At 52.2% G+C, this 25296-nt stretch overlaps 1 protein-coding gene across 5 annotated transcripts in view; it reads left to right on the forward strand.

Moving 5' to 3' along the window:
- The window catches only part of lmo7a (LIM domain 7a), a 257694-nt gene that overhangs the window by 90778 nt on the left and 141620 nt on the right, over positions 1 to 25296 (forward strand). For all 5 annotated transcript variants that reach the window (XM_072476155.1, XM_072476159.1, XM_072476160.1 and 2 more), the window contains exon 5: positions 9771 to 9877. In XM_072476155.1, the coding sequence (XP_072332256.1) occupies positions 9771 to 9877 (107 nt within the window). The remainder of the gene's footprint in view (positions 1 to 9770; positions 9878 to 25296) is intronic.

The following is a 25296-nucleotide window of genomic DNA, read 5'->3' on the forward strand; positions in this document are numbered from 1 at the left end:
TACTCTGGCGGTGCCAGGTGGCATTGCCAGCTGGTATGGGCACTGCCAGTGGGTGCCAGATTGGCACTACCAAATTGTCCCAAGTTGGTATTTTTTGTGGGCGCATTGGGTGGGGGGGGGGGGGACGGGACCCTCCCATAGTGCATTTGGGCTGGGTGGGGGGGGAGGTTGGGGAACGCTACACTGGGGAGGTCCGGCAAGAGGAGCCCCGATTTGAACACTGGGGAGCTAGGCGCGGAAAGCAGCTCAGCGTGGCCAATGAAAGCATTCCCCGCTGAGGCCCCTTGTACGACACGGGTCGTGTTGTATAGCCATGTGTTTCTCGAGTGCTGGGAAACATACGGCTAAACCCGCTCGCAATAGGACTTTGCTCCCATTTGGTTGAATCGAGGCCTTTTGCTATTTTTGAGACAATTGATACCCTTAAAGCTTTAAAATATTCAGTTATTTAATTTACTAAGACATTGACTGCACACACACTGCAAGTAAATGTGTCTATTTGGTTTCTTTTACAGTCATTTTCGTTATATTAAGTTGTGTTCACTACTGTGAGTAACTGTTAAGGATGTTTATTCTTCGTGATAACCCCATTTTAGCTGTATCAGTAGAGTTTCACTCTTTGATGTAAGGGACTATCTCACAAACCCAAGAAAAAAATAAACAATTGCATTGTTTGTGCTGGTTCAAGGATTATTTTAATTGGATGTTCGTTTCCGTTTGAACGGAACCCTGAGCAAGAAGGGCTCAATTCTGAAAGCTAGCGCAGTTTGTGACCAGATTACCGCTTCTGCCTGAACGTGTTTTTTAAAAAAATCAAGTGGTAAACCGAGACTAGGATAGTTGCAGAAAGGAAAGGTCGCTGGGTTATAATTGCACCTTTGTTTCTCAAGCATGCCTTCTCACCATTCTGGAATGCTATCGTGTGACTGAACAGCCTGGTAAGACCATATCCAATCCAAAGATGATGACCTCAGAAGTTTTAACGAAAGGTGGTGACCTCTAGTGTGTTCGTGAATGCTTTGTTTCTTAGATAAATATAAGGGCGTCACTGAGGTATGCCTTAACTGAGTGATTTCGAACCTAGGATTGTTTTGTGGCAGCTTTAAGAAAAAAACGTCCCGTTGAACTCCTGACATTTGTTTTTCTCAATGTAACAGTCTTTTTCTGCTCCGTCTCTATCCCGTCACACCACTGCCCCTACCAGCAATTCTTTTCCCCGTTTTCTCACTCCCTCTTATCAGTGAGTCCACCTCATCAAGCAGGGTGGGTCCACTTTACCTTGTCACTGTTAATTAAATGCATGAACAGCTGCATTAGGCTTGTGAAAGCAGTTCAGGAAGAATAATCCTGAGCATTGCTACATTTATAAAAAAAAAAAAAACTGGTTGCGGAAACTTTCATCTTGCACTCATCAGAGCAAATGCAAGAATGCCAAATTTCAAAAACTCACAATTTACACGACAGGAGAAAAAGGTGCTAATTGGCTGGCAATTTGACTCTGATTGGCCAAAGCATTGCTATGGAGAAAGCAATAGGCTCTCCAAACTCCTGGGTAATTCAAAACTTCTATTGGTCAGATGTGACTCCACGATTGGGCTCTATTTGCAGAATGATTATGAGTGCGTGAATGTCGACCAATTTAGGATAATCAGTTAAGCTCAATGTGGCTCAGTTAAACTTGCTGAAATGACATTCCTATGGGGGCGGGGGGAAATAAAGTTCAGAATTGTGTCCCGGGTACAGTCCGGGTCATTAATATTGTTGTGTTCCTAAGACATGAAATAGAGACACTGTTGAATTAAACCTTTTTGCTTCATTAAAATGTGCCAAAATGACCCCCTTTCCAGACCCCCTCTCCACTGACAGCACCGCCTCCAGCAACAAGGAAACCGGCGCTATCGGGAAGGTCGGCGAAACCTTTCTTGCAAAGTCCAGAACTTGTATGTACCGAAGCCCTCTCCCCTGCGCCAACCCATACTTTTCTCTCCCAACTCCTCTAAGCTTGCAAACCACCCCCCTCCCCCCACTAAGGAACAAACTCTTCATTTCCTTAATCCCTCTCTTGTCCCAACCCATGAAACCTCCCATCCATCGCCGCCCGACCCAGCCCCCAGCTTAAAGGGTTGCCTAAGCTGCCGTCAGATCTTCAATGTGGCCACCACCATCGGACTCACCGTGGTACTTTCCTGGAGCCATTGTGAGCAACGCCGTTGCCAGCGCCTGCAACCCCGACCCGCTACATGAGCCCGCCTCCATCGTTACCCACCGAGCCCTCCAGGCCCCACGGTTCCAGCCCCGTACCTTCTCCACATTCTCCGCCTGATAGTACAGCAAGTTTGGGAGGCCTAACCCCCCTTCCCCCCCCACCCGTCTCCCCCTCTGTAAAACCAGTCCCCATTATTAATTACTGCTGTAAGCTTTTTGTGCTGCTTTCCTACCAGTTTGATCGCCCCATCCACCTCCCACCAGCAGCTGTCTAGTGGCCTTCAGTGCTGTCAGAATGATGTGGGTTAGGCCCGGTTGCAAAGTTGAGTAATTATCTGTCAAGTTTTCTGCATGATTTAACGTGAGGTACTTGCGCAAGGTACCAAAGAAAATCTGACAACTGTGAGCCCACACCCCTGGCCGGGAGTCAAATCTGTCCAGGGAGCAGCAGAGGCAAGCCTAGGAAAAGATGTTTGTCTTGTTTCTCACGATTACAGAAAAGCACCGAGTGTGGAATCAAGATGACAAACGTGTTTGAGAATTGCAGTCATCTGGAAGGTTTCCACGGGCGTGCAATTTCACTCTCATTTCAGCAGTTTCTGTTGTCGCAATTTCTTCTTTTTTTTTTGGACCAATCCCGAACACTTGCCTTGGGATTGTTTTGTTACAGGTGGTGGATGAACCCGGGGGTGTTTAAGCTTCGTGTAGAATTGTGTAAGTCTGTACTACATTGAGGTGTGGTTACTTGTTTTGAGTTTATTTTAAACAATAAGCTTGATGGGCAATGATCTGTAAAAGAAGGAATGACTTTCATTTTGTATTTTGTGACCACCAATTGTCAATGGCCAGTGAAGTACTTTTGAAGTGCAGTCACCGTTGTCGTATAGGAAAAGTAGCAACTAATTTGCACCCAGAAAGATCCCGCAAACAGCAATGTGGTGATCTGGTTTTTTTTTTAAGCGAAGTTGATAGAGGGACAAATATTGGCCAAGGAGAGAGAGGGATAACTGTTGTTTTATTTTGAAATAGTACCGTGGGAACTTTTTATATCTGCCCGAGTGGGCAGGTGGGGCCTTCTCTTCCCATCGCATCCAAAAGGCAGCAGCTGCAAGTGTCGGCCTAGATTTCTATTCACTTGTGCTGGAGTGGGGACCTGAAGCCTAATCCTTCTGATTCAATGGTGTGAGTGCTACTAACTGAACCACAGCTGAACAGGTATGGCCATGGTCTTGTGTATCTTTTATTCATCCTGCAATCCCAGTAGCAAAATAATTTGCTTTTTTTTCAAATAAAAGAAGACCACCTCGGTGCGATTTAACAAAAAAATAAATTTTGGGCGGGAATAGTGGGGTGTTTCTCGGGCTGAATGATCCTGCGACCAAACGGAATTTTTTTCCTTTGCCAAGGCGGCCGCACTTTATCAGTTCCTGTACTGACAAGCTCGGCAGTTCCGTGCAGGACGAGATTAAGGCGACACATAAAAACGTTTTGTGTAGATCAGTGCTAAACGGCGCAGTGTCAAGGTCTCCCAGGCGAGGCCGTTAGTTCCCGGGCCTTGGGATAATCGGGCGCAGACATATTTAAATGAGTAGACATATGAATCTCATGAGGCGGTCAGAGTGCTGCCAATCTCGCAAGAGACGTGTCATGAGATTTAGCGGCCTCACCGAGTCGGGCGTGACGAGGCTGACCGATCACATTGGTTGTCTTTTGGACAGAATGTTAAACCAGTGCCGTCAGGTGGATGTAAAAAATCCCATGACAATATCTCGAAGAACAGGGTCGATAAGTATTCCCCATCCGGCATCACCAAAATTAAATTGTTTGGTTGTTCCCATATTACTAATTGTGGGAACATGTTGTGCGCAAGCTGGCTGCCTTGAGTCCTAAATTACAATGGTGACTAGAGTTCGGAAACATTTAATTGGCAGTAAAGAATTTTTAAAAAAATTTTTAGAGTGTCCAATTCATTTTTTCCAATTAAGGGGCACTTTAGCGTGGCCAATCCACCTACCCTGCACATCTTTAGGTTTGTGGGGGCGAAACTCACGCAAACACGGGGAGAACGGGCAGTAAAGAATTTAAAGACATTTCCCCCCCCCCCCCCCCCCCCCCCCCCCCGGCGCGGTTGTGAAAGATGCTATATAAATGCAACTTTTTTATTTTCACATTTCATGGGTTGAGTTCTTAAACTGTTGCTGTTCCGAGTTTGTTTCATTCCAATTTTTACAATTGATCTCTGCATGTGTGATATTAGCCAGGCAATATTTTTTATTGACTCTCCCTATTGAGAAGGTGATGGACCTTCTACAGGCCCTGCACATACAATGGAATTAGTGGGGGAAGTCGAGGGTGTGGATGAAGTGACCATGAAATACTGGTAATGGTAATGTATGACCAAGTCAAGATAATTGTGTAACTTGGAGGTAATGGTGATCCTACCAGATTGTTACTCTTGATCGCCTTGGTCGAAGGGAAAGCAGTGAAGAAGCCTTGGGGAGTTGCTATGGATCATGTGTATTATATCCATGGTGTGGTGGAGGAGGTTAATATTGAATTTGATGTTCAAGCACTGATAGTACAGTAATCAATCCTGAATGGCATTGAGCTTCTTGGGTGATGCAACTGCAGCATTCAGGCAAGTGGTGAGAATTCTATTCCATACTTCGAGATGATGGAGAGGCTTGGAGAGGGGTCAGGAGGTGAGAGATGACAGGAGGTCAGGCGTGCTGATGTGACCAGAACTAAGTCAGGTCCAAATTCATGGAATCCCTACAGTGCAGTGGAGGCCATTGGACCTATTTGAGCCTGCACTGATCCTCTGAAAGAGCACCCCCACCTAGGCCCACTCCCCGCCCTATCTCGATAGCCCAACCTAACCTGCACATGTTTGGACTGGGAGAGGAAGATGTTCCCCAAGTTATTTATGGTCTGGATCTCTGTGGTTTTGACCCTGTTGAAGATCGAAGGAAGATCACTGAGCGTTTTCTCTTTTCTGGGATGGATCTTGCCACTGGAATCCAATGGTTGAAATTAACTGATGTTTGAAATTGCATAGATAACTACAAGCTATCCTCGACATTATGATGTTCGGGTTATGACAAATGGCACTTGCGTAGATTATAAATTGATACCGTTTTGACTTTCCGGCATCTGTTTCCAAACTACGACGCTCGTTCTTACACAAAGCCAGGTCAGCAAACAAGTCCAAATATTCATACTTATATGCTAGCACAGTGGTTAGCACTGCTGCTTCACGGCGGCAGGATCCCAGGTTCGAATCCCGGCTTGGGTCGCTGTATGTGCGGAGTCTGCACGTTCTCCCCGTGTCTGCATGGGTTTCCTCCAGGTGCTCCGGTTTTCTCCCACAAGTCCCGAAAGACGTGCTTGTTAGGTGAATTGGACATTCTGACTTCTCCCTCAATGTACCTGAACAGGCGCCGGAATGTGGCGACTAAGGGAATTTCACAGTAACTTCATTGCAGTGTTAATGTAAACCTACTTGTGACAATAATAAATATTATTATTATTATCAATGTTTTTGTCAGTATGATTGCTTTATGTACTATAAATACATTAATGTTGCTATATTACTCATCTGTAATTGATTTGAGTGCAAGTTTTGGGTTATTTCAATGAAAATAGGGTATCATGCCTCGGTTCAGAGACCAAGCCTCCATTTAAAACATCTATTACGATCCCAGACCAGACCCCAAAGTGGCTAGGCTACTGGGTTGAAACCCCAATATTTTATTTTAATTTTGTAAGACTGTGAGGATAGGATACTTCGCTCCAGGAGTGACTGCACGGAGATGTAGAGATATGGCATATTAGAATAAATTTTATTACTAACCGTATTAAAATCTTTAATATCACCCCAGAAAATAGCTTACAATTACTCCTTAAACCAGGCATTGTCAAACTCGGGGGCGCGACCCGCGGGAGGGTCGTGGAGCCGTCCCTCGCGGTGCTCCCGATCGCGCAAATCCGTGCGCAACAGCCGCAGCAGCCGGCTTTTAAGTATTCCGGCTGCAAGCAGCCTTCAAAATGGCCACGAGCATATAAAAAAAATTTGGCCGCACTGCGCATGCGTGCCCGACCACCAGAAACTATGCGCATGCGCTCCGATGATCGGGCATGCATGCTCAGTGCGGCCGTAGAAATATATATTTTTTTATACGGTCGCAGCCTTTTCTTTTACAAGTTGGCCAAAGGGGTCTAAGGGACCATTGGGGTCAAAGGGAGCCAAAACCATTTCCTCCATTTTTGTCAGCAACAAGGAAGGTAAGAGAAAATGGTGGGCCGCGAAGGTCGGCCGGCATGTTTCGCGAAGGCCGGCCGGTGTGGGTCGCGAAGGTCGGCCGGCATGTTTTGCGAAGGCCGGCCGGTGTGGGTCGCGAAGGTCGGCCGGCATGTTTCGCGAAGGCCGGCCGGCGTGGGCCTCGAAGGTCGGCCGGGTTGGGTCCTGAAGGTTGGCCGGTTGTTGAAAATGGGTCCCTGTAAAAAAGGTTTGAAAAACACTGCCTTGAACAATATTACTCAATATAGTGGATACAATAGCTTAATTTCTATCTTTATTCCCACTTAAACAACAAGAAGATAAACCATCTCTGTTCTCATTCCATAAATACCAATGGCACAGAGGATTACTTTCTATACAGAGAAATTCTTTGAGGATGTGATCCTTTGACACTGCTTTACAGAAAAAATCTGACTCCAGTTCTGACTGTATGTCTTCAAAAGCTGTTTCAACTGCATTGTTTCACCTCCCCCTTGTTCTCTGACAAGTCTGTACTGCTTTAAAGACTATTGATCTCTTTTTAACTAAACTGCAATGAGCAAAACCTGACCTGCGATCCCAGTTTCAACCAGAACTGAACTGAAAATGCTTTCTTCAAAAGCCTGATGCTGTTGCTCCACCCAGTAAAGACACCATCTCACCAAGCTGAAAACTAATGAACTCCCCAGGGAATCTCCTTAATCAAAACAAAATTGCATTAGTCCAAGCTCTTTACGATAGTTAATTGCACCTCTGGCTCCCAAAGGTTTTGTTGTCTTTCAACCTAAGAATCTTTCAAAACATGATTTCAGCAGTCACACAGACTAACCCAGGCTTTTAAACCCTTACTTCAGCAAATACTTATAATGCAATATATCTGAAATTCCTGAATTCATCACCCATCCCATATGAGAAAATTAGTTCCGAGACATTTTGACTTAAGACATGGTTTTCGGGAACCAATTGTGCCCCCAGTCTGAGGACTGCCTGTACTGAGATTTTCATGACATCAGTCAAACCGCCAATGTAGACACTGTTTGATAGGAAGTATTTATATTTGGGCTTGTGGCCGAAAAATTGGTTTCTGCTTGCTCACAATTCTGATAATCTGAGTTTCACTAATACGGCGTATGGATAACAAATAGTCTCCACGTTTGCTATTAAGCCTGATTTTTAAAAAATGTTAATTTACCATCTTGCCTACTACTCTTTCCCCCCCCCCCCCCCTTGCCTGCACCCCCATCAACCCATCTCCTCTGGCCCAACACAAGGTGTTCTCTCTGACTTTGACTCCAAATGGACAAGATATTTTACATTTCTCTGTTAAAAATTTCAGGTTTTAAAAACTGAATGTATGCTTGGATCTGTGCGGTTTAGCACTGCCAGGTCTACCTACTGGGTGGCACGGTCGCACAGCGGTGAGCACTGTTGCCTCACAGCGCCAGGGTCCCAGGTTCGATTCCCGGCTTGGGTCACTGTCTGTGCGGAGTCTGCACATTCTCCTCGTGTCTGCATGGGGTTCCTCCGGGTGCTCCGGTTTCCTCCCACAAGTCCCAAAAGACGTGCTTGTTAGGTGAATTGGACGTTCTGAATTCTCCCACTGTGTACCCAAACAGGTGCGGAGTGCGGCGACTAGGGGCTTTTCACAGTAATGTCATTGCAGTGTTAATGTAAGCCTACTTGTGACAATAATAAAGATTATTATCATGAGGTGGTACAAAAAAAAAAATTTGTAAAACTAACTTGAACTGAATCCCATCTGCTTTTGGACGTAAATATTAATCGACCAATCGAAAGCATCTTATTCTGCTGTGTAGGAAACACAACTAATTGTCATATAGTGATATTTGTCAAGCAAACAAATGGTTGCTGTTGATCTATAAGCTCAGAAATGAAGACTGACCTGTTGTATTCCTAATTTTGTGCTGCCACTCAAGGTTTTAAACGCAAAGTCCAATTTAACTCCAATGTGACTTGTCTATTTCAGCATTTGGCTTTTGTTGAAATACTTGTACAAAGGTTCTGCTGTGTTGAGTAAATGTGACGTAGCCCCCCCCAGATGAATGAGGAACAAAAGTATATGAAAGCATGCTGCGACATGCCCAGATGTATTTTGAACAAATAGTCAAATGTTTTACTTAATTTACTTTAAATTCTTTAAAGTAGAAATACCATAGCAACTTTAAGGAAGAAGAATTAAGCTTGTGCATTGAAACAGTTTTGTAGCAACATACTTTGCATTAAAACACTCGGCTCTTGGGTTTATTCGAATAGCAAGGGCAAACTTCTAATCTTAAATTTGCAAATGATTAAACAGGTGTTTTGTCGGGTGGCATGGTGGCGCAGTGGTTAGCACTGCTGTCTAGGGCACAGAGGACCCGAGTTCAATCCTGGTCCTGGGTCACTGTGTGGAGTTTGCACATTCTCCCTGTGTCTGCATCGGTTTCAACCCCACAAACCCAAAGATCTACAGGCTGGGTGGATTGGCCTCTCTAAATTGCCCCTTAATTGGCAAAAAATAATTGGGCATTCTAAATTTATTTTTTAAAATGATGTTTGTAATTGGTTTGTTCTTGGCCAACCTTGTGTTTTAGCCCCACGTGCATTTGGACAGAAATATCTGTCCTGATGTTTCTGTCCAAACGCAAGTTCAGTATTAAGGTTTTCTCAGAACCTGTTTTCTTTACAAAGACCTGATATTGTTTTTGTTATTATGCAGGAAAGTGCAATGAATGCTGCAACGAACCACACCTTGTTCAAATAGTTTGTGCTCCACTGTATGTTACAATAGCTGCTGCATACTGTGCAAGCGAGGTTAACCTTTGCCACCAGACCAAGACAGCAGGTATTTTGAAGAGTGCCGTCATAGTGACAAACAGGAGGAAGTATCATCCCATCCTTCCTTGTGAGGCGGCAAACAGTTTCTGGGTGGGCGATGTTCACGGGTTTTATTCTAAATAGACACGAGAAGTAATCCCATGTGTCAGAGAGACTAAAAGGAGGGTGGAATGTTTATGTAATACAGACGTCAGTAATGATAGCTACCCACATGCAGTGCAGTCATACTATAACAGGTAATAGACAAGTGCCAGTCAGTCCCAGGCCCTGCCCACATCAATGAATTGCCTGGGCTGATTCATTGGAAGTTTGATATATCTCTCCCTGTCTAGCTCTCTCTCTTTCTCAATTGCCTTGACTCTAGCGCAGGGACTGTAGTGCAGAGGACTTTAGACTTGAGTTGTTTTGTGTGTAACTAAGCAGGGAATTCATTTCGTTTTTTTTTCAGGACAACATTAATGTTTTCCTAAAAGGCTGTCAGAAACTTGGTTTAAAAGAAGCCCAGCTGTTTCACCCAGGAGACCTACAGGATTTATCCAGTCGCGTCACTGTCAAGTAAGTACTGTTTTTATGCTTCATAAACTGCTGGGCTAGGTAGAGACTGTTGAATGTTCGTAATGCCTCCGGGCTCTTTGTGACCTGATGCTGGTCTTAATATATTTTGATTACATACAGTGGCATTTGTACTTTTAAATATGTACAATGGTTTCTTTGTGAGAAAATGGGAGAGAAGAAAGGGTTCTTGGCAGACCAGTCTTTTTAAAATGTCAGTTTAAAAAAAATAAAAATGGCACTAGTGAAAGATTTGAGCAGAAGAAAGATATATGTGATGGGCTGAAACTCTATTATTTGGAATTGTCTCCTGGTATTCACAAACCTCTAAGTCGCTAAAAGCGTACTGTGTACCAGGTTTGATCCCGGCCCTGGGTCACTGTCTGTGTGGAGTTTGCACATTCTCCCCGTGTTTGCGTTGGTCTCGCCCCCACAACCCAAAGGTGTGCAGGGTAGGTGGATTGGCCATGCTAAATTGCCCCTTAATTGGAAAAAATGAATTTGGTACTCTAAATTTATTTTTAGAAAGCGTACGGTGAGGTAACTTGCTGTCTGTGGTGTGGTGGTATCTAAATCAAAAGCTGTTTCGATTTATTGGGGAATATTGGGGACAGGAGGATCCCTACCGCAGATTCTTTCTTTCTTTTTATGATCTTGGGACACTAAAACAGGATTTTTACCTTTCTTTAAAAATGTCTCAATTTGTGAATGGGATAATTAACTTGCTAAATGCAGGGTGTTTTGTGGCTAGTTAAACATTCACGGGAATGTAGGTTTACAGCCAAATTCAAAGATCGTTTTCTGAGCTGTCTTGAACATGATGCCTGAAATTGGGTTCCCTTTTTATTTTGTAATGCAATGTTACATGTAGCAAGTTTGGGGAGGCACGCTTGGTACAGAGAATCAATATATACCTTATACAAATACTGGTCGTTCATTGGCATCAGTATCTGTTTGCCTTGTTTAGTACACACTTGGGTGATTTTTCTATTTCTGTTCACTATTTGGCTGTTGTGCATTATGCTCTTAAGTGCACAAGAGACAACTTCAGCATACGGCATGGCTCCCAGCAATTTCCGAAGGTGTTTATGTGGCTGGGATGGGAGTGATGAGCAACTTTTATATGGTGCTCGAGTTCTAGTGTTGCTGACCTTGTGGTAAGGCAGCCCTAAGGTAAGCTTAGCTGATTTGCTCAGAATTGCGGCTGGTGTTAAAAGGGAAGTCTGAACTGATCTTGCTGGCTGAATGAGACCCAAATGCAGCAACAGCGTGCATATTATTCAAATACAAAGGTAAATAAACATGTTCAGTGGACCCAGCTTTCAATTTGGTATTTTTATTCCTATGCTTTCTCTTCTGTAGCTGGAAGTCATTAGGTACATTTGCCTGTACCTGTGTACAAACACAGAATATCATTGCGAGCTGATTTCCCCCTCCCCTTGCCCGTATCTTCGAATCTTCATTCCACCATCAACCTGTCTCGCCAGATGATAAAATGCTCCTTGTGTCGTCAAAAGTGCGGAGTACAGTTGTAACCTGTGAAATTTATGCTGTTGGCCCAAGTGAATAGCGTAGCAGCAACTTTGAAGGTGATTGCATATTTGTTTACGGGAGAGAAATATTACCCAACAGATCTTTTAATGAGGCAGGTTTTGCATAGATTTGGAAAGTTGACAGGGGAGTGGTCACAACCCAGATTTGTGCTGACAAGCACAAGATGAAAAGCTCTGACTAATCCTTTGAATTTCTGTGCCAGATATTCTCGTGTTCGATGGTCTTTAATTAACACACCATTCGAGCTGTAAGCACTTGTTTTCCCGAGTGTGGTTGTATAGACTGAAGGGGGACGAAATGTCTCGGGGCGGGGGGGGGGGGACGGCTTTTTGAGGGAGGTGTGAGGGTGAACAACTTTTTTCCCCCCCTTTGCAAGCTTGTTCATTTCCCCTTGCTTTTCTCCCCCCACCCCCTTCACCTTTTATTATAGTAGAAAATATTAATCTTGGAAAGATTGGTTACTTTTCCCTCTGAAAATAGCAATATTTTCATTGAAGTGAAGGTGTTGAATTTCAGGTTGTTCAGAGATGTCACTAATGAGCATCAGTTTCAAAGCAAAGTATGGGAGGTGGGTGATTCTACACCGATCTGATAGCTGTTGCAGATTCAGCACACCATGTAAAGCGGGGCTCCCGGAACTAGCCAGTATGACTTCCAGGGTCCAGTGTATTTCTCTGAGATTGGCTTACTCAGATCAACCTGAGCTACTCGGCTATTTACTGTGGATAACAATAATGTTTATTATTGTCACAAGTAGTCTTCCATTAACATTGCAATGAAGTTACTGTGAAAATCCTAGTCACCACACTCCGGCGCCTGTTCGTGCACACTTCAGGCAAATTCAGAATACCCAATTCACCTAACAAGCACGTCTTCCGGGACTTGTGGGAGGAAACGGGAGCACCCGGAGGAAACCCACGCAGACACTGGGAGAGCGTGCAGTCTCCGTGCAGACAGCGACCCAAGCCGGGAATCGAACTTGGGGCCCTGGCGCTGTGAAGCAACTGTGCTAACCACTGTGCTACCGTGTCGCCCTATCAACACTGGAGTTTGCGAATTACTGTCAGTGACATTGCTGGAAATGGGAAACCAAAGAGGGAGATCATATTGGTATAAATACACAAATGTTGTCACAATCACCTGAGACTACTGCTTGCTTATATAAATAGGAGACGCTTTGACCAAAAGCTATTGCTTCCTTTCCCTTCCGCAAATTTTATTTTTTGAGTATTCTCAAGTTCGAGACAAGATGACTTTCTTTGTTTCTTCCCACTTGTAAAGTTGTCAGTGTAGCTGGTGTATCTTTCCCAGGGTGGAAAAGGATTGAAACACGGAGCGTTGCAGGTGTTTTCAAGTTACGAAACCTGCTTTTGACAACCACAAGTGAAGGTGGCAGAACCGGTTTGTCCAGCTGTTTGGGTTGCAATGGAAAGTGAGAAATTGTGTCCTTGTTGCTATTCCTCTCCTGCATCTATACATCAGTTGGGTCAGCAGATGACACTCCTTTCATCTGGTATTTCATCAACCTGGCGTCAGCAATTCAAACCGTGAATAATTAATTTTGAATCATCGAATCCCTCAGCGCAGAAGGAGGCCATTTGGCTCATTGAATCTGCAGCGACCCTCCGAACGAGCACCTTACCTAGGCCCACTCCCCCCACCCATCCTGCACATGCCTGGGCACGAAGAGGCAATTTAGCATGGCCTATTCATCTAACCTGCACGTCTGGTTTAGGGGCTGGTTTAGCACACTGGGCTAAGTCGCTGGCTTTTAAAGCAGACCAGCAGCACGGTTCAATTCCCGTACCAGCCTCCCCGAACAGGCGCTGGAATGTTGCGACTAGGGGCTTTTCACAGTAACTTCATTGAAGCCTACTTGTGACAATAAGCGATTTTCATTTAATTTCTTTGCACTGTGGGAGGAACCAGAGCACCCAGAGGAAACCCACGCTGACACTGGGAGGATGTACAAACTCTACACAGTCACCCGAGGCTGGAATTGAACCTGGGCCCCTGCTAACCACTGTGCCACCGAGCCGTGTGTATATTAGTGGGATCCAGAGCTTTAATTAGTAAATTGAGCGTACGAGATGCTACGTTGAGGCACCTCCTCTGGATCACTTGGCACAATGTGGCAGCAAATTGCCTTGGTGTCATGGTTGAAGATCCTTCCCTCAACCAACAACTGCATCCATTTAGAAAGCATCTCTAGCATGGAAAATGCCTGATCAAAAAAATTGATTGGTTTCTTTTTCCATCACCTTCAGCCTCTTTTCCACCCTCATCTTTGCCTTCCCATTTCTGCCCTCACCGTTGCTCGCACTCTCTACCGCCCTCGTTTTTGAGCTGTCTCTCTTCCGCGTTTTCTTCCGCCCCCGCTTCTCCACGCACTCTTCCGCCCTTGCCTCTGCGCACTCTCTTGCGCCCTCGCCTTTGCCCTCTCTCTTCCGCCCTCGCCCCTGCGCTATCTTCCGCCTCGCCTCTCCACGCACTCTTCCGCCCTGGCCTCTGCGCACTCTCTTCCGCCCTGGCCTCTGCGCGCTCTCTTCCGCCCTGGCCTCTGCGCGCTCTCTTCCGCCCTGGCCTCTGCGCGCTCTCTTCCGCCCTGGCCTCTGCGCGCTCTCTTCCGCCCTGGCCTCTGCGCACTCTCTTCCGCCCTGGCCTCTGCGCACTCTCTTCCGCCCTGGCCTCTGCGCGCACTCTTCCGCCCACGACTCTGCGCGCTCTCTTCCGCCCTCACCTCTGCGTGCTCTTCCGCCTCAGCGTGCTCTTCCGCTCTCGCCTTTAAACGCTCTTCCGCACTTGCCTCTGCGCGCTCTCTTCCACCCTGGCCTCTGCGCGCTCTCTTCTGCCTTGGCCTCTGAGCGCTCTCTTCCGCCCTGGCCTCTGCGCGCTCTCTTCCGCCCTGGCCTCTGTGCGCTCTCTTCCGCCCTGGCCTCTGCGCACTCTCTTCTGCCCTGGCCTCTGCGCGCTCTCTTCCGCCCTGGCCTCTGCGCGCTCTCTTCCGCCCTGGCCTCTGCGCGCTCTCTTCCGCCCTGGCCTCTGCGCGCTCTCTTCCGCCCTGGCCTCTGCGCGCTCTCTTCCGCCCTGGCCTCTGCGCGCTCTCTTCCGCCCTGGCCTCTGCGCGCTCTCTTCCGCCCACGACTCTGCGCGCTCTCTTCCGCCCTCACCTCTGCGTGCTCTTCCGCCTCAGCGTGCTCTTCCGCTCTCGCCTTTAAACGCTCTTCCGCACTTGCCTCTGCGCGCTCTCTTCCACCCTGGCCTCTGCGCGCTCTCTTCTGCCTTGGCCTCTGAGCGCTCTCTTCCGCCCTGGCCTCTGCGCGCTCTCTTCCGCCCTGGCCTCTGTGCGCTCTCTTCCGCCCTGGCCTCTGCGCACTCTCTTCTGCCCTGGCCTCTGCGCGCTCTCTTCCGCCCTGGCCTCTGCGCGCTCTCTTCCGCCCTGGCCTCTGCGCGCTCTCTTCCGCCCTGGCCTCTGCGCGCTCTCTTCCGCCCTGGCCTCTGCGCGCTCTCTTCCGCCCTGGCCTCTGCGCGCTCTCTTCCGCCCTGGCCTCTGCGCGCTCTCTTCCGCCCTGGCCTCTGCGCGCTCTCTTCCGCCCTCACCTCTGCGCGCTCTTCCGCCTCAGCGTGCTCTTCCGCTCTCGCCTTTAAACGCTCTTCCGCACTTGCCTCTGCGCGCTCTCTTCCACCCTGCCCTCTGCGCGCTCTCTTCTGCCTTGGCCTCTGAGCGCTCTCTTCCGCCCTGGCCTCTGCGCGCTCTCTTCCGCCCTGGCCTCTGTGCGCTCTCTTCCGCCCTGGCCTCTGCGCGCTCTCTTCCGCCCTGGCCTCTGCGCGCTCTCTTCCGCCCTGGCCTCTGCGCGCTCTCTTCCGCCCTGGCCTCTGCGCGCTCTCTTCCGCCCTGGCCTCTGCGCGCTCTCTTCCGCCCTGGCCTCTGCGCGCTCTCTTCCGCCCTGGCCTCTGCGCGCTCTCTTCCGCCCTGGCCTCTGCGCGCTCTCTTCCGCCCTGGCCTCTGCGCGCTCTCTTCCGCCCTGGCCTCTGCGCGCTCTCTTCCGCCCTGGCCTCTGCGCGCTCTCTTCCGCCCTGGCCTCTGCGCGCTCTCTTCCGCCCTGGCCTCTGCGCGCTCTCTTCCGCCCTGGCCTCTGCGCGCTCTCTTCCGCCCTGGCCTCTGCGCGCTCTCTTCCGCCCTGGCCTCTGCGCACTCTCTTCCGCCCTGGCCTCTGCGCACTCTCTTCCGCCCTGGCCTCTGCGCGCTCTCTTCCGCCCACGACTCTGCGCGCTCTCTTCCGCCCTCACCTCTGCGTGCTCTTCCGCCTCAGCGTGCTCTTCCGCTCTCGCCTTTAAACGCTCTTCCGCACTTGCCTCTGCGCGCTCTCTTCCACCCTGGCCTCTGCGCGCTCTCTTCTGCCTTGGCCTCTGAGCGCTCTCTTCCGCCCTGGCCTCTGTGCGCTCTCTTCCGCCCTGGCCTCTGTGCGCTCTCTTCCGCCCTGGCCTCTGCGCGCTCTCTTCTGCCCTGGCCTCTGCGCGCTCTCTTCCGCCCTGGCCTCTGCGCGCTCTCTTCCGCCCTGGCCTCTGCGCGCTCTCTTCCGCCCTGGCCTCTGCGCGCTCTCTTCCGCCCTGGCCTCTGCGCGCTCTCTTCCGCCCTGGCCTCTGCGCGCTCTCTTCCGCCCTGGCCTCTGCGCGCTCTCTTCCGCCCTCACCTCTGCTCGCTCTTCCGCCTCAGCGTGCTCTTCCTATCTCGCCTTTAAACGCTCTTCCGCACTTGCCTCTGCGCGCTCTCTTCCACCCCGGCCTCTGCGCGCTCTCTTCTGCCTTGGCCTCTGAGCGCTCTCTTCCGCCCTGGCCTCTGCGCGCTCTCTTCCGCCCTGGCCTCTGCGCACTCTCTTCGGCCCTGGCCTCTGCGCGCTCTCTTCCGCCCTGGCCTCTGCGCGCTCTCTTCCGCCCTGGCCTCTGCGCGCTCTCTTCCGCCCTGGCCTCTGCGCGCTCTCTTCCGCCCTGGCCTCTGCGCGCTCTCTTCCGCCCTGGCCTCTGCACGCTCTCTTCCGCCCTGGCCTCTGCGCGCTCTCTTCCGCCCTGGCCTCTGCGCGCTCTCTTCCGCCCTGGCCTCTGCGCGCTCTCTTCCGCCCTGGCCTCTGCGCACTCTCTTCCGCACTGGCCTCTGCGCGCACTCTTCCGCCCACGACTCTGCGCGCTCTCTTCCGCCCTCACCTCTGCGTGCTCTTCCGCCTCAGCGTGCTCTTCCGCTCTCGCCTTTAAACGCTCTTCCGCACTTGCCTCTGCGCGCTCTCTTCCACCCTGGCCTCTGCGCGCTCTCTTCTGCCTTGGCCTCTGAGCGCTCTCTTCCGCCCTGGCCTCTGCGCGCTCTCTTCCGCCCTGGCCTCTGTGCGCTCTCTTCCGCCCTGGCCTCTGCGCACTCTCTTCTGCCCTGGCCTCTGCGCGCTCTCTTCCGCCCTGGCCTCTGCGCGCTCTCTTCCGCCCTGGCCTCTGCGCGCTCTCTTCCGCCCTGGCCTCTGCGCGCTCTCTTCCGCCCTGGCCTCTGCGCGCTCTCTTCCGCCCTGGCCTCTGCGCGCTCTCTTCCGCCCTGGCCTCTGCGCGCTCTCTTCCGCCCTGGCCTCTGCGCGCTCTCTTCCGCCCACGACTCTGCGCGCTCTCTTCCGCCCTCACCTCTGCGTGCTCTTCCGCCTCAGCGTGCTCTTCCGCTCTCGCCTTTAAACGCTCTTCCGCACTTGCCTCTGCGCGCTCTCTTCCACCCTGGCCTCTGCGCGCTCTCTTCTGCCTTGGCCTCTGAGCGCTCTCTTCCGCCCTGGCCTCTGCGCGCTCTCTTCCGCCCTGGCCTCTGTGCGCTCTCTTCCGCCCTGGCCTCTGCGCACTCTCTTCTGCCCTGGCCTCTGCGCGCTCTCTTCCGCCCTGGCCTCTGCGCGCTCTCTTCCGCCCTGGCCTCTGCGCGCTCTCTTCCGCCCTGGCCTCTGCGCGCTCTCTTCCGCCCTGGCCTCTGCGCGCTCTCTTCCGCCCTGGCCTCTGCGCGCTCTCTTCCGCCCTGGCCTCTGCGCGCTCTCTTCCGCCCTGGCCTCTGCGCGCTCTCTTCCGCCCTGGCCTCTGCGCGCTCTCTTCCACCCTGGCCTCTGCGCGCTCTCTTCCGCCCTGGCCTCTGCGCGCTCTCTTCCGCCCTCACCTCTGCGCGCTCTTCCGCCTCAGCGTGCTCTTCCGCTCTCGCCTTTAAACGCTCTTCCGCACTTGCCTCTGCGCGCTCTCTTCCACCCTGGCCTCTGCGCGCTCTCTTCTGCCTTGGCCTCTGAGCGCTCTCTTCCGCCCTGGCCTCTGCGCGCTCTCTTCCGCCCTGGCCTCTGTGCGCTCTCTTCCGCCCTGGCCTCTGCGCGCTCTCTTCCGCCCTGGCCTCTGCGCGCTCTCTTCCGCCCTGGCCTCTGCGCGCTCTCTTCCGCCCTGGCCTCTGCGCGCTCTCTTCCGCCCTGGCCTCTGCGCGCTCTCTTCCGCCCTGGCCTCTGCGCGCTCTCTTCCGCCCTGGCCTCTGCGCGCTCTCTTCCGCCCTGGCCTCTGCGCGCTCTCTTCCGCCCTGGCCTCTGCGCGCTCTCTTCCGCCCTGGCCTCTGCGCGCTCTCTTCCGCCCTGGCCTCTGCGCGCTCTCTTCCGCCCTGGCCTCTGCGCGCTCTCTTCCGCCCTGGCGTCTGCGCGCTCTCTTCCGCCCTGGCGTCTGCGCGCTCTCTTCCGCCCTGGCCTCTGCGCGCTCTCTTCCGCCCTGGCCTCTGCGCACTCTCTTCCGCCCTGGCCTCTGCGCACTCTCTTCCGCCCTGGCCTCTGCGCGCTCTCTTCCGCCCACGACTCTGCGCGCTCTCTTCCGCCCTCACCTCTGCGTGCTCTTCCGCCTCAGCGTGCTCTTCCGCTCTCGCCTTTAAACGCTCTTCCGCACTTGCCTCTGCGCGCTCTCTTCCACCCTGGCCTCTGCGCGCTCTCTTCTGCCTTGGCCTCTGAGCGCTCTCTTCCGCCCTGGCCTCTGTGCGCTCTCTTCCGCCCTGGCCTCTGTGCGCTCTCTTCCGCCCTGGCCTCTGCGCGCTCTCTTCTGCCCTGGCCACTGCGCGCTCTCTTCCGCCCTGGCCTCTGCGCGCTCTCTTCCGCCCTGGCCTCTGCGCGCTCTCTTCCGCCCTGGCCTCTGCGCGCTCTCTTCCGCCCTGGCCTCTGCGCGCTCTCTTCCGCCCTGGCCTCTGCGCGCTCTCTTCCGCCCTGGCCTCTGCGCTCTCTTCCGCCCTCACCTCTGCTCGCTCTTCCGCCTCAGCGTGCTCTTCCTATCTCGCCTTTAAACGCTCTTCCGCACTTGCCTCTGCGCGCTCTCTTCCACCCTGGCCTCTGCGCGCTCTCTTCTGCCTTGGCCTCTGAGCGCTCTCTTCCGCCCTGGCCTCTGCGCGCTCTCTTCCGCCCTGGCCTCTGCGCACTCTCTTCGGCCCTGGCCTCTGCGCGCTCTCTTCCGCCCTGGCCTCTGCGCGCTCTCTTCCGCCCTGGCCTCTGCGCGCTCTCTTCCGCCCTGGCCTCTGCGCGCTCTCTTCCGCCCTGGCCTCTGCGCGCTCTCTTCCGCCCTGGCCTCTGCGCGCTCTCTTCCGCCCTGGCCTCTGCGCGCTCTCTTCCGCCCTGGCCTCTGCGCGCTCTCTTCCGCCCTGGCCTCTGCGCGCTCTCTTCCGCCCTGGCCTCTGCGCGCTCTCTTCCGCCCTGGCCTCTGCGCGCTCTCTTCCGCCCTGGCCTCTGCGCGCTCTCTTCCGCCCTGGCCTCTGCGCGCTCTCTTCCGCCCTGGCCTCTGCGCGCTCTCTTCCGCCCTGGCCTCTGCGCGCTCTCTTCCGCCCTGGCCTCTGCGCGCTCTCTTCCGCCCTGGCCTCTGCGCGCTCTCTTCCGCCCTGGCCTCTGCGCGCTCTCTTCCGCCCTGGCCTCTGCGCGCTCTCTTCCGCCCTGGCCTCTGCGCGCTCTCTTCCGCCCTGGCCTCTGCGCGCTCTCTTCCGCCCTGGCCTCTGCGCGCTCTCTTCCGCCCTGGCCTCTGCGCGCTCTCTTCCGCCCTGGCCTCTGCGCGCTCTCTTCCGCCCTGGCCTCTGCGCGCTCTCTTCCGCCCTGGCCTCTGCGCGCTCTCTTCCGCCCTGGCCTCTGCGCGCTCTCTTCCGCCCTGGCCTCTGCGCGCTCTCTTCCGCCCTGGCCTCTGCGCGCTCTCTTCCGCCCTGGCCTCTGCGCGCTCTCTTCCGCCCTGGCCTCTGCGCGCTCTCTTCCGCCCTGGCCTCTGCGCGCTCTCTTCCGCCCTGGCCTCTGCGCGCTCTCTGTTGCGCCCTGGCATCTGCGCGCTCCAGCTCTCCCCCCACCCCCCCCCCCCCCCCACCCCCTCGCCATGCCTCTCTTCCGCCCTCGCCCGAATCCAACATAAATTCATTTTAGTTCAGCTAACATGGGTGTTGTGTGATCTCAATAACTAATCAGTTAATCTGTTATAGGGTGGAGTAGCAAAGTGCCGCTGTCTATCAGACTGCTTTCTATTGACGTGACCAGCAATGGTGCTGCCTCTCCCTATTTCTCAATAGTTCGTGCTAGTGGCACTTAGTCATGAGATTTTATATTCCACCATATTTCTGGTCTTTGTTTCCACAGTTTAACACTACTCTGACTATAGAGCAACAGCTGACAATTCAAGAGCATCTTTAATGTGATAAAGTGCCAAATCCATTTCACAGGAATGCTGTGAAGCCAAATTTGACACCAAATCACAAGAGATATTTGGGCAGAGGACCAAAATCTCTGAGGTAGATTTCAAGGAGCTCTCTGAAGAAAGGTGGAGCTTTGTCTTAGTTCTACGTTTGGGATATTTTGGAGTTTCGGAGCTGAGGGCCTTGGCAGCTGTAGCTGTTAATGGTGGAGCAATGAAAATTGGGGATGCTGGAGGCCAGAATTGGGAATGAACGGATATCTTGGAGGGTTATGGAGTTGGACAAGATTGCAAAGATTTTTTTGAGTACCCAATTCATTTTTTCCAATGAAGGGGCAATTTAGCGTGGCCAACCCACCTACCCTGCACATCTTTGGGTTGTGGGGGCGAAACCCACACAAATACTGGGAGAATGTGCAGACTCCACACGGACAGTGACCCAGAGCCAGGATCGAACCTGGGACCTCGGCGCCGTGAGGCAGCAGTGCTAACCACTGCACCACCGTGCTGCCCTGAGATTGCAAAGATAAGGAGAGCAGCCAATGTAGGGATTTAAAAGCAATGATGATAAATTTAATGAAAACAAAACTCTATGGCAGTGGAAAACCTGAAAAATAAAACTTACTGGACAATTTCAGCAGATCGGGCAGCATCTGTGGATGGAGAAAGAGTTAGCATTTTGAAGTATAATATGACGTGGGCAGCACAAGTGGATAGCACCGTGGGCTTCACAGCGCCAGGGTCCCAGGTTCGATTCCCCGCAGGGTCACTGTCTGTGCGGAGTCTGCACGTTCTCCCCGTGTGTGCGTGGGTTTCCTCCGGGTGCTCCGGTTTCCTCCCACAGTCCAAAGACATGCAGGTTAGGTGGATTGGCCATGGACAATTGCCCTTAGTGTCGAAAAAGGCTATGAGGGGTTATTGGGTTACGCGGATAGGGTGGAAGTGAGGGCTTAAGTGGGGTCGGTGCAGACTCGATGGGCCGAATGGCCTCCTTCTGCACTGTATCTTTTATGACTCTTCGGAATGGAAGAGAGGTGGAAATCAGCGGTGTTGCTTAACTGAGAGCTGATGTGATTCAGCGGGCGCGGCGTTGATGGGTTACTGGGACTTTGTGGGAGTAAGGACATTGACAGCAGGATTTTGTATGACATCGGTTTTATGTGTGATCAGGATTGAAGCAACCAGGTCAAGTATTAACAAAAGCATGGGTGGTGATTTTGACTCCAGATAACAATAAAGTCGGGGTTAAGTTAGGTGATGATGCAGGAGTGGAAGCAGGCAAAATTACATGGTTGGGAGCTCACCTTGGGGTCAGATATGATACCAAGGTTACAAACAGTCTAGGTCAGCCTCTGCAATTATTAAGGAGAGGGTTGGAGTCATTGCCCATGCGGCAGGTCTGCAGTTGTTCCAAAGACTACGGCTTCATTCCTCCCAATATTTATTCAAAACAATATTTGATGGAAACATAAGAATTTGACTCATTCAGCACTCGAATGAAACATCAGCTTGGGTTGGCAACTCCTTTGACGACTTGCCTTTTTGAGGAGCTATTCTCAAACCGTTGGTATTTCACCAATTGGCTGTGACTAATGCACTTTCCTCCAGAGAGAGGTGTCCACCCTCAAAGTGCGCAAATCGGAGTGAAAATGTTTCATTGCTCCAAGGAATGTCCCGTCAACTCCTCGGTGCTGTGCAAACAATCCTTTTGTAATGTGAAAGCCTCACCCAAACGTTGGAGTTGATCTAGACAATCGACATAGCATTAGCAGACGCAAGTACAAAATTTGCTAACTGTGCGAGGTTAGAAATGAGGGGAAAAGAATCGTGCTTTGTCCTCCAGAGCAGTGGATTAGACTGGCAGACGGTAATTAGCTGGAGGGGGGAGGATGGACCATTAGGGACCTTGATTAATCCTTAACCAACGGGACTAAGGATTGAGAGAGAAGCCGAGGAACAGCAGGAAAAGCAATAAAGTGAAGATCAAATCAGGTACGGAAAATGAAATAAAGAGAGAGAACGAAATACTAGATTGCAAGAGAGAAAAAAGGGACTGACGGGAAATTGTTTTCAAGGCATAAATCTTTTTAAAATCTTGAAGGACAGTTGGAATGATGCTTCATTTTCAGGGCTGGAGAGTTGTGTGGCATTACATAAATTGGGCCCTTCAAAGGGGCCATTACGGGATTAAATGTCAGGCCTAATGAGTTTAATTCATCATTAACATGTGAGTGGGTTAATATTTTGCAACTCCGGGTAGGAGGGGGGGATTGGGGTTGATGCGGAGCTCCTGTTCCCACGAGGTTAATGTTGGCGTTGTCCAGCAGCTTGCAGTGATTCTCAATTCGTGGGTTGTCTCCTCCTTGTCTCCAATTTGTGTACTGATAGCAGCGAGGGCGTTATTCTGACCCATTACCAGCACTGATTTCATTTTCAGGGAAGGGGGTGATGGGACATGTTGTTCTTTTAAGCTAAGGGGCCATCATGTGAATGTGTGCGTGGGATGTCTGACAAAACGATCATCTGCAGTGTGCGGAGGAGGTGTGATGTGTCAAATAACCTTTTTCTGTTTTGTCGTGTTCTTTTGGTGTTGAATGAATGCCTTGGGTCCTGGCAGATAGAGACGTCGCACAGGGTCCTGGCAGGGCACAGATAGAGACACCGCACCGGGTCCTGGCAGGGCACAGAGACACCGCACCAGGTCCTAGCAGGGCACAGAGACACCGCACCGGGTCCTGGCAGGGCACAGATAGAGACGTCGCACAGGGTCCTGACAGGGCACAGAGACACCGCACCGGGTCCTGGCAGGGCACAGATAGAGACACCGCACCGGGTCCTGGCAGGGCACAGAGACACCGCACTGGGTCCTGGCAGGGCACAGACACCACACCGGGTCCTGACGGCACAGATAGAGACACCGCACCGGGTCCTGACAGGGCACAGATAGAGACGTCGCACAGGGTCCTGACAGGGCACAGAGACACCGCACCGGGTCCTGGCAGGGCACAGATAGAGACACCGCACCGGGTCCTGGCAGGGCACAGACACCACACCGGGTCCTGACGGCACAGATAGAGACGCCGCACCGGGTCCTGGCAGGGCGCAGAGACGCCGCACCGGGTCCTGGCAGGGCGCAGAGACGCCGCACCGGGTCCTGGCAGGGCGCAGAGACGCCACACCGGGTCCTGGCAGGGCGCAGAGACGCCGCACCGGGTCCTGGCAGGGCGCAGAGACGCCGCACCGGTTCCTGGCAGGGCGTAGAGATGCCGCACCGGGTCCTGGCAGGGCGCAGAGACGCCGCACCGGGTCCTGGCAGGGCGCAGAGACGCCGCACCGGGTCCTGGCAGGGCGCAGAGACGCCGCACCGGGTCCTGGCAGGGCGCAGAGACGCCGCACCGGGTCCTGGCAGGGCGCAGAGACACCGCACCGGGTCCTGGCAGGGCGCAGAGACGCTGCACCGGGTCCTGGCAGGGCGCAGAGACGCCGCACCGGGTCCTGGCAGGGCGCAGAGACGCCGCACCGGGTCCTGGCAGGACGCAGATAGAGACGCCGCACCGGGTCCTGGCAGGGCGCAGAGACGCCGCACCGGGTCCTGGCAGGGCGCAGAGACGCCGCACCGGGTCCTGGCAGGGCGCAGAGACGCCGCACCGGGTCCTGGCAGGGCGCAGAGACGCCGCACCGGGTCCTGGCAGGGCGCAGAGACGCCGCACCGGGTCCTGGCAGGGCGCAGAGACGCCGCACCGGGTCCTGGCAGGGCGCAGAGACGCCGCACCGGGTCCTGGTAGGGCGCAGAGACGCCGCACCGGGTCCTGGCAGGGCGCAGAGACGCCGCACCGGGTCCTGGCAGGGCGCAGAGACGCCGCACCGGGTCCTGGCAGGGCGCAGAGACGCCGCACCGGGTCCTGGCAGGGCGCAGAGATGCCGCACCGGGTCCTGGCAGGGCGCAGAGACACCGCACCGGGTCCTGGCAGGACGCCGATAGAGACGCCGCACCGGGTCCTGGCAGGACGCAGATAGAGACGCCGCACTTTCTTTTTTGCCTACGATCCTAATGGAACAAGAAGGACAAAAGCTTTAGTTATTACTTCTGCCCATAAATCTAACTCTGAAACACATACTCTAAATGCCCGTAATGGACTGGAAAACCAGGCCACAGGGGTGTCAATTGGGTTATAATAAGACCTGGGATTTCCCTCTGAGCTTCTGAACACTTTATACTCTTTATATATAAACGTTTTTTTTTTTTAATTACAGCTAATCCAACCAATTATTTATAATCGTCAATTTTCATCTGTGGTATTTTTCGGCCACCACACATGCCAAGCGCACTGGAGCTTGTGTTCTTTGGCTGATGTCTCTGCTGTTCTATGTCCATCATTGTGAGAGAACAGAATGTGATAGTTTTATTTTTAGCGTTACTGTGAGATTGAGCATTTTGCATTGTCAATAGATGCTCAAATGTGTTAACTCCCTATCCATTCATAACTTGTCAGAATACATGGGCCGTGTTCAGTCGAATTAAATTCAGATGGTCACAGCCGAAAGCAATACAGATTAAATCACAAGTTTGAAACAAAAGTGCCATTAATACTGTACATGGGTTCTTTTGAATGGATTTTAGCTTTTCTCATTTCGAGGTCCAAACATTTGATCATAACTGCACAAAATGCTGTCATTACTATTGCCTAATGTAATGATCCATTCACCAGGGAATATTTCACACGTGTTGCTTACTAATGTGCACTTCTCTTATTCCCAATGGAACGACGATCACCGAGGGCTACCCCCTCTTAAAGAGCAACACACAATGAGAGAGGCTAGTAATCAGATGACTTCTCACAGACTTGAAGCCTCACCCTGGACTAAGCCCTTACTCCTGTTGTGGCACTTTTTTTACTTTGTGCTCTCATAAGCTTTGGTCTTAATCTGCCGGGTTACAGATCATTTCTGGCCCCTTTATCTCATTCACTTTCTCTCGCTCTCAAAAGCTTTTCCTTTAATATTTCATTGTGCTGCCAAGACGATTGGCTCGATTGATACCTGTTGCCTCGCAACCCACTTGACTCCCATCTGGGCGACCAAATTTATGGATGTGTGCTCCTGCCTTTCAGGTTTGGTGGTGAGCGAACAAACTTGCTGGCTGGAGTTGTTGAGTCTGAAACGATGTGTGGTTAACTAATTAGCATTCC

The sequence above is a fragment of the Scyliorhinus torazame genome, chromosome 15 (assembly GCF_047496885.1).
Source record: "Scyliorhinus torazame isolate Kashiwa2021f chromosome 15, sScyTor2.1, whole genome shotgun sequence".
Lineage (NCBI taxonomy): Eukaryota > Metazoa > Chordata > Chondrichthyes > Carcharhiniformes > Scyliorhinidae > Scyliorhinus > Scyliorhinus torazame.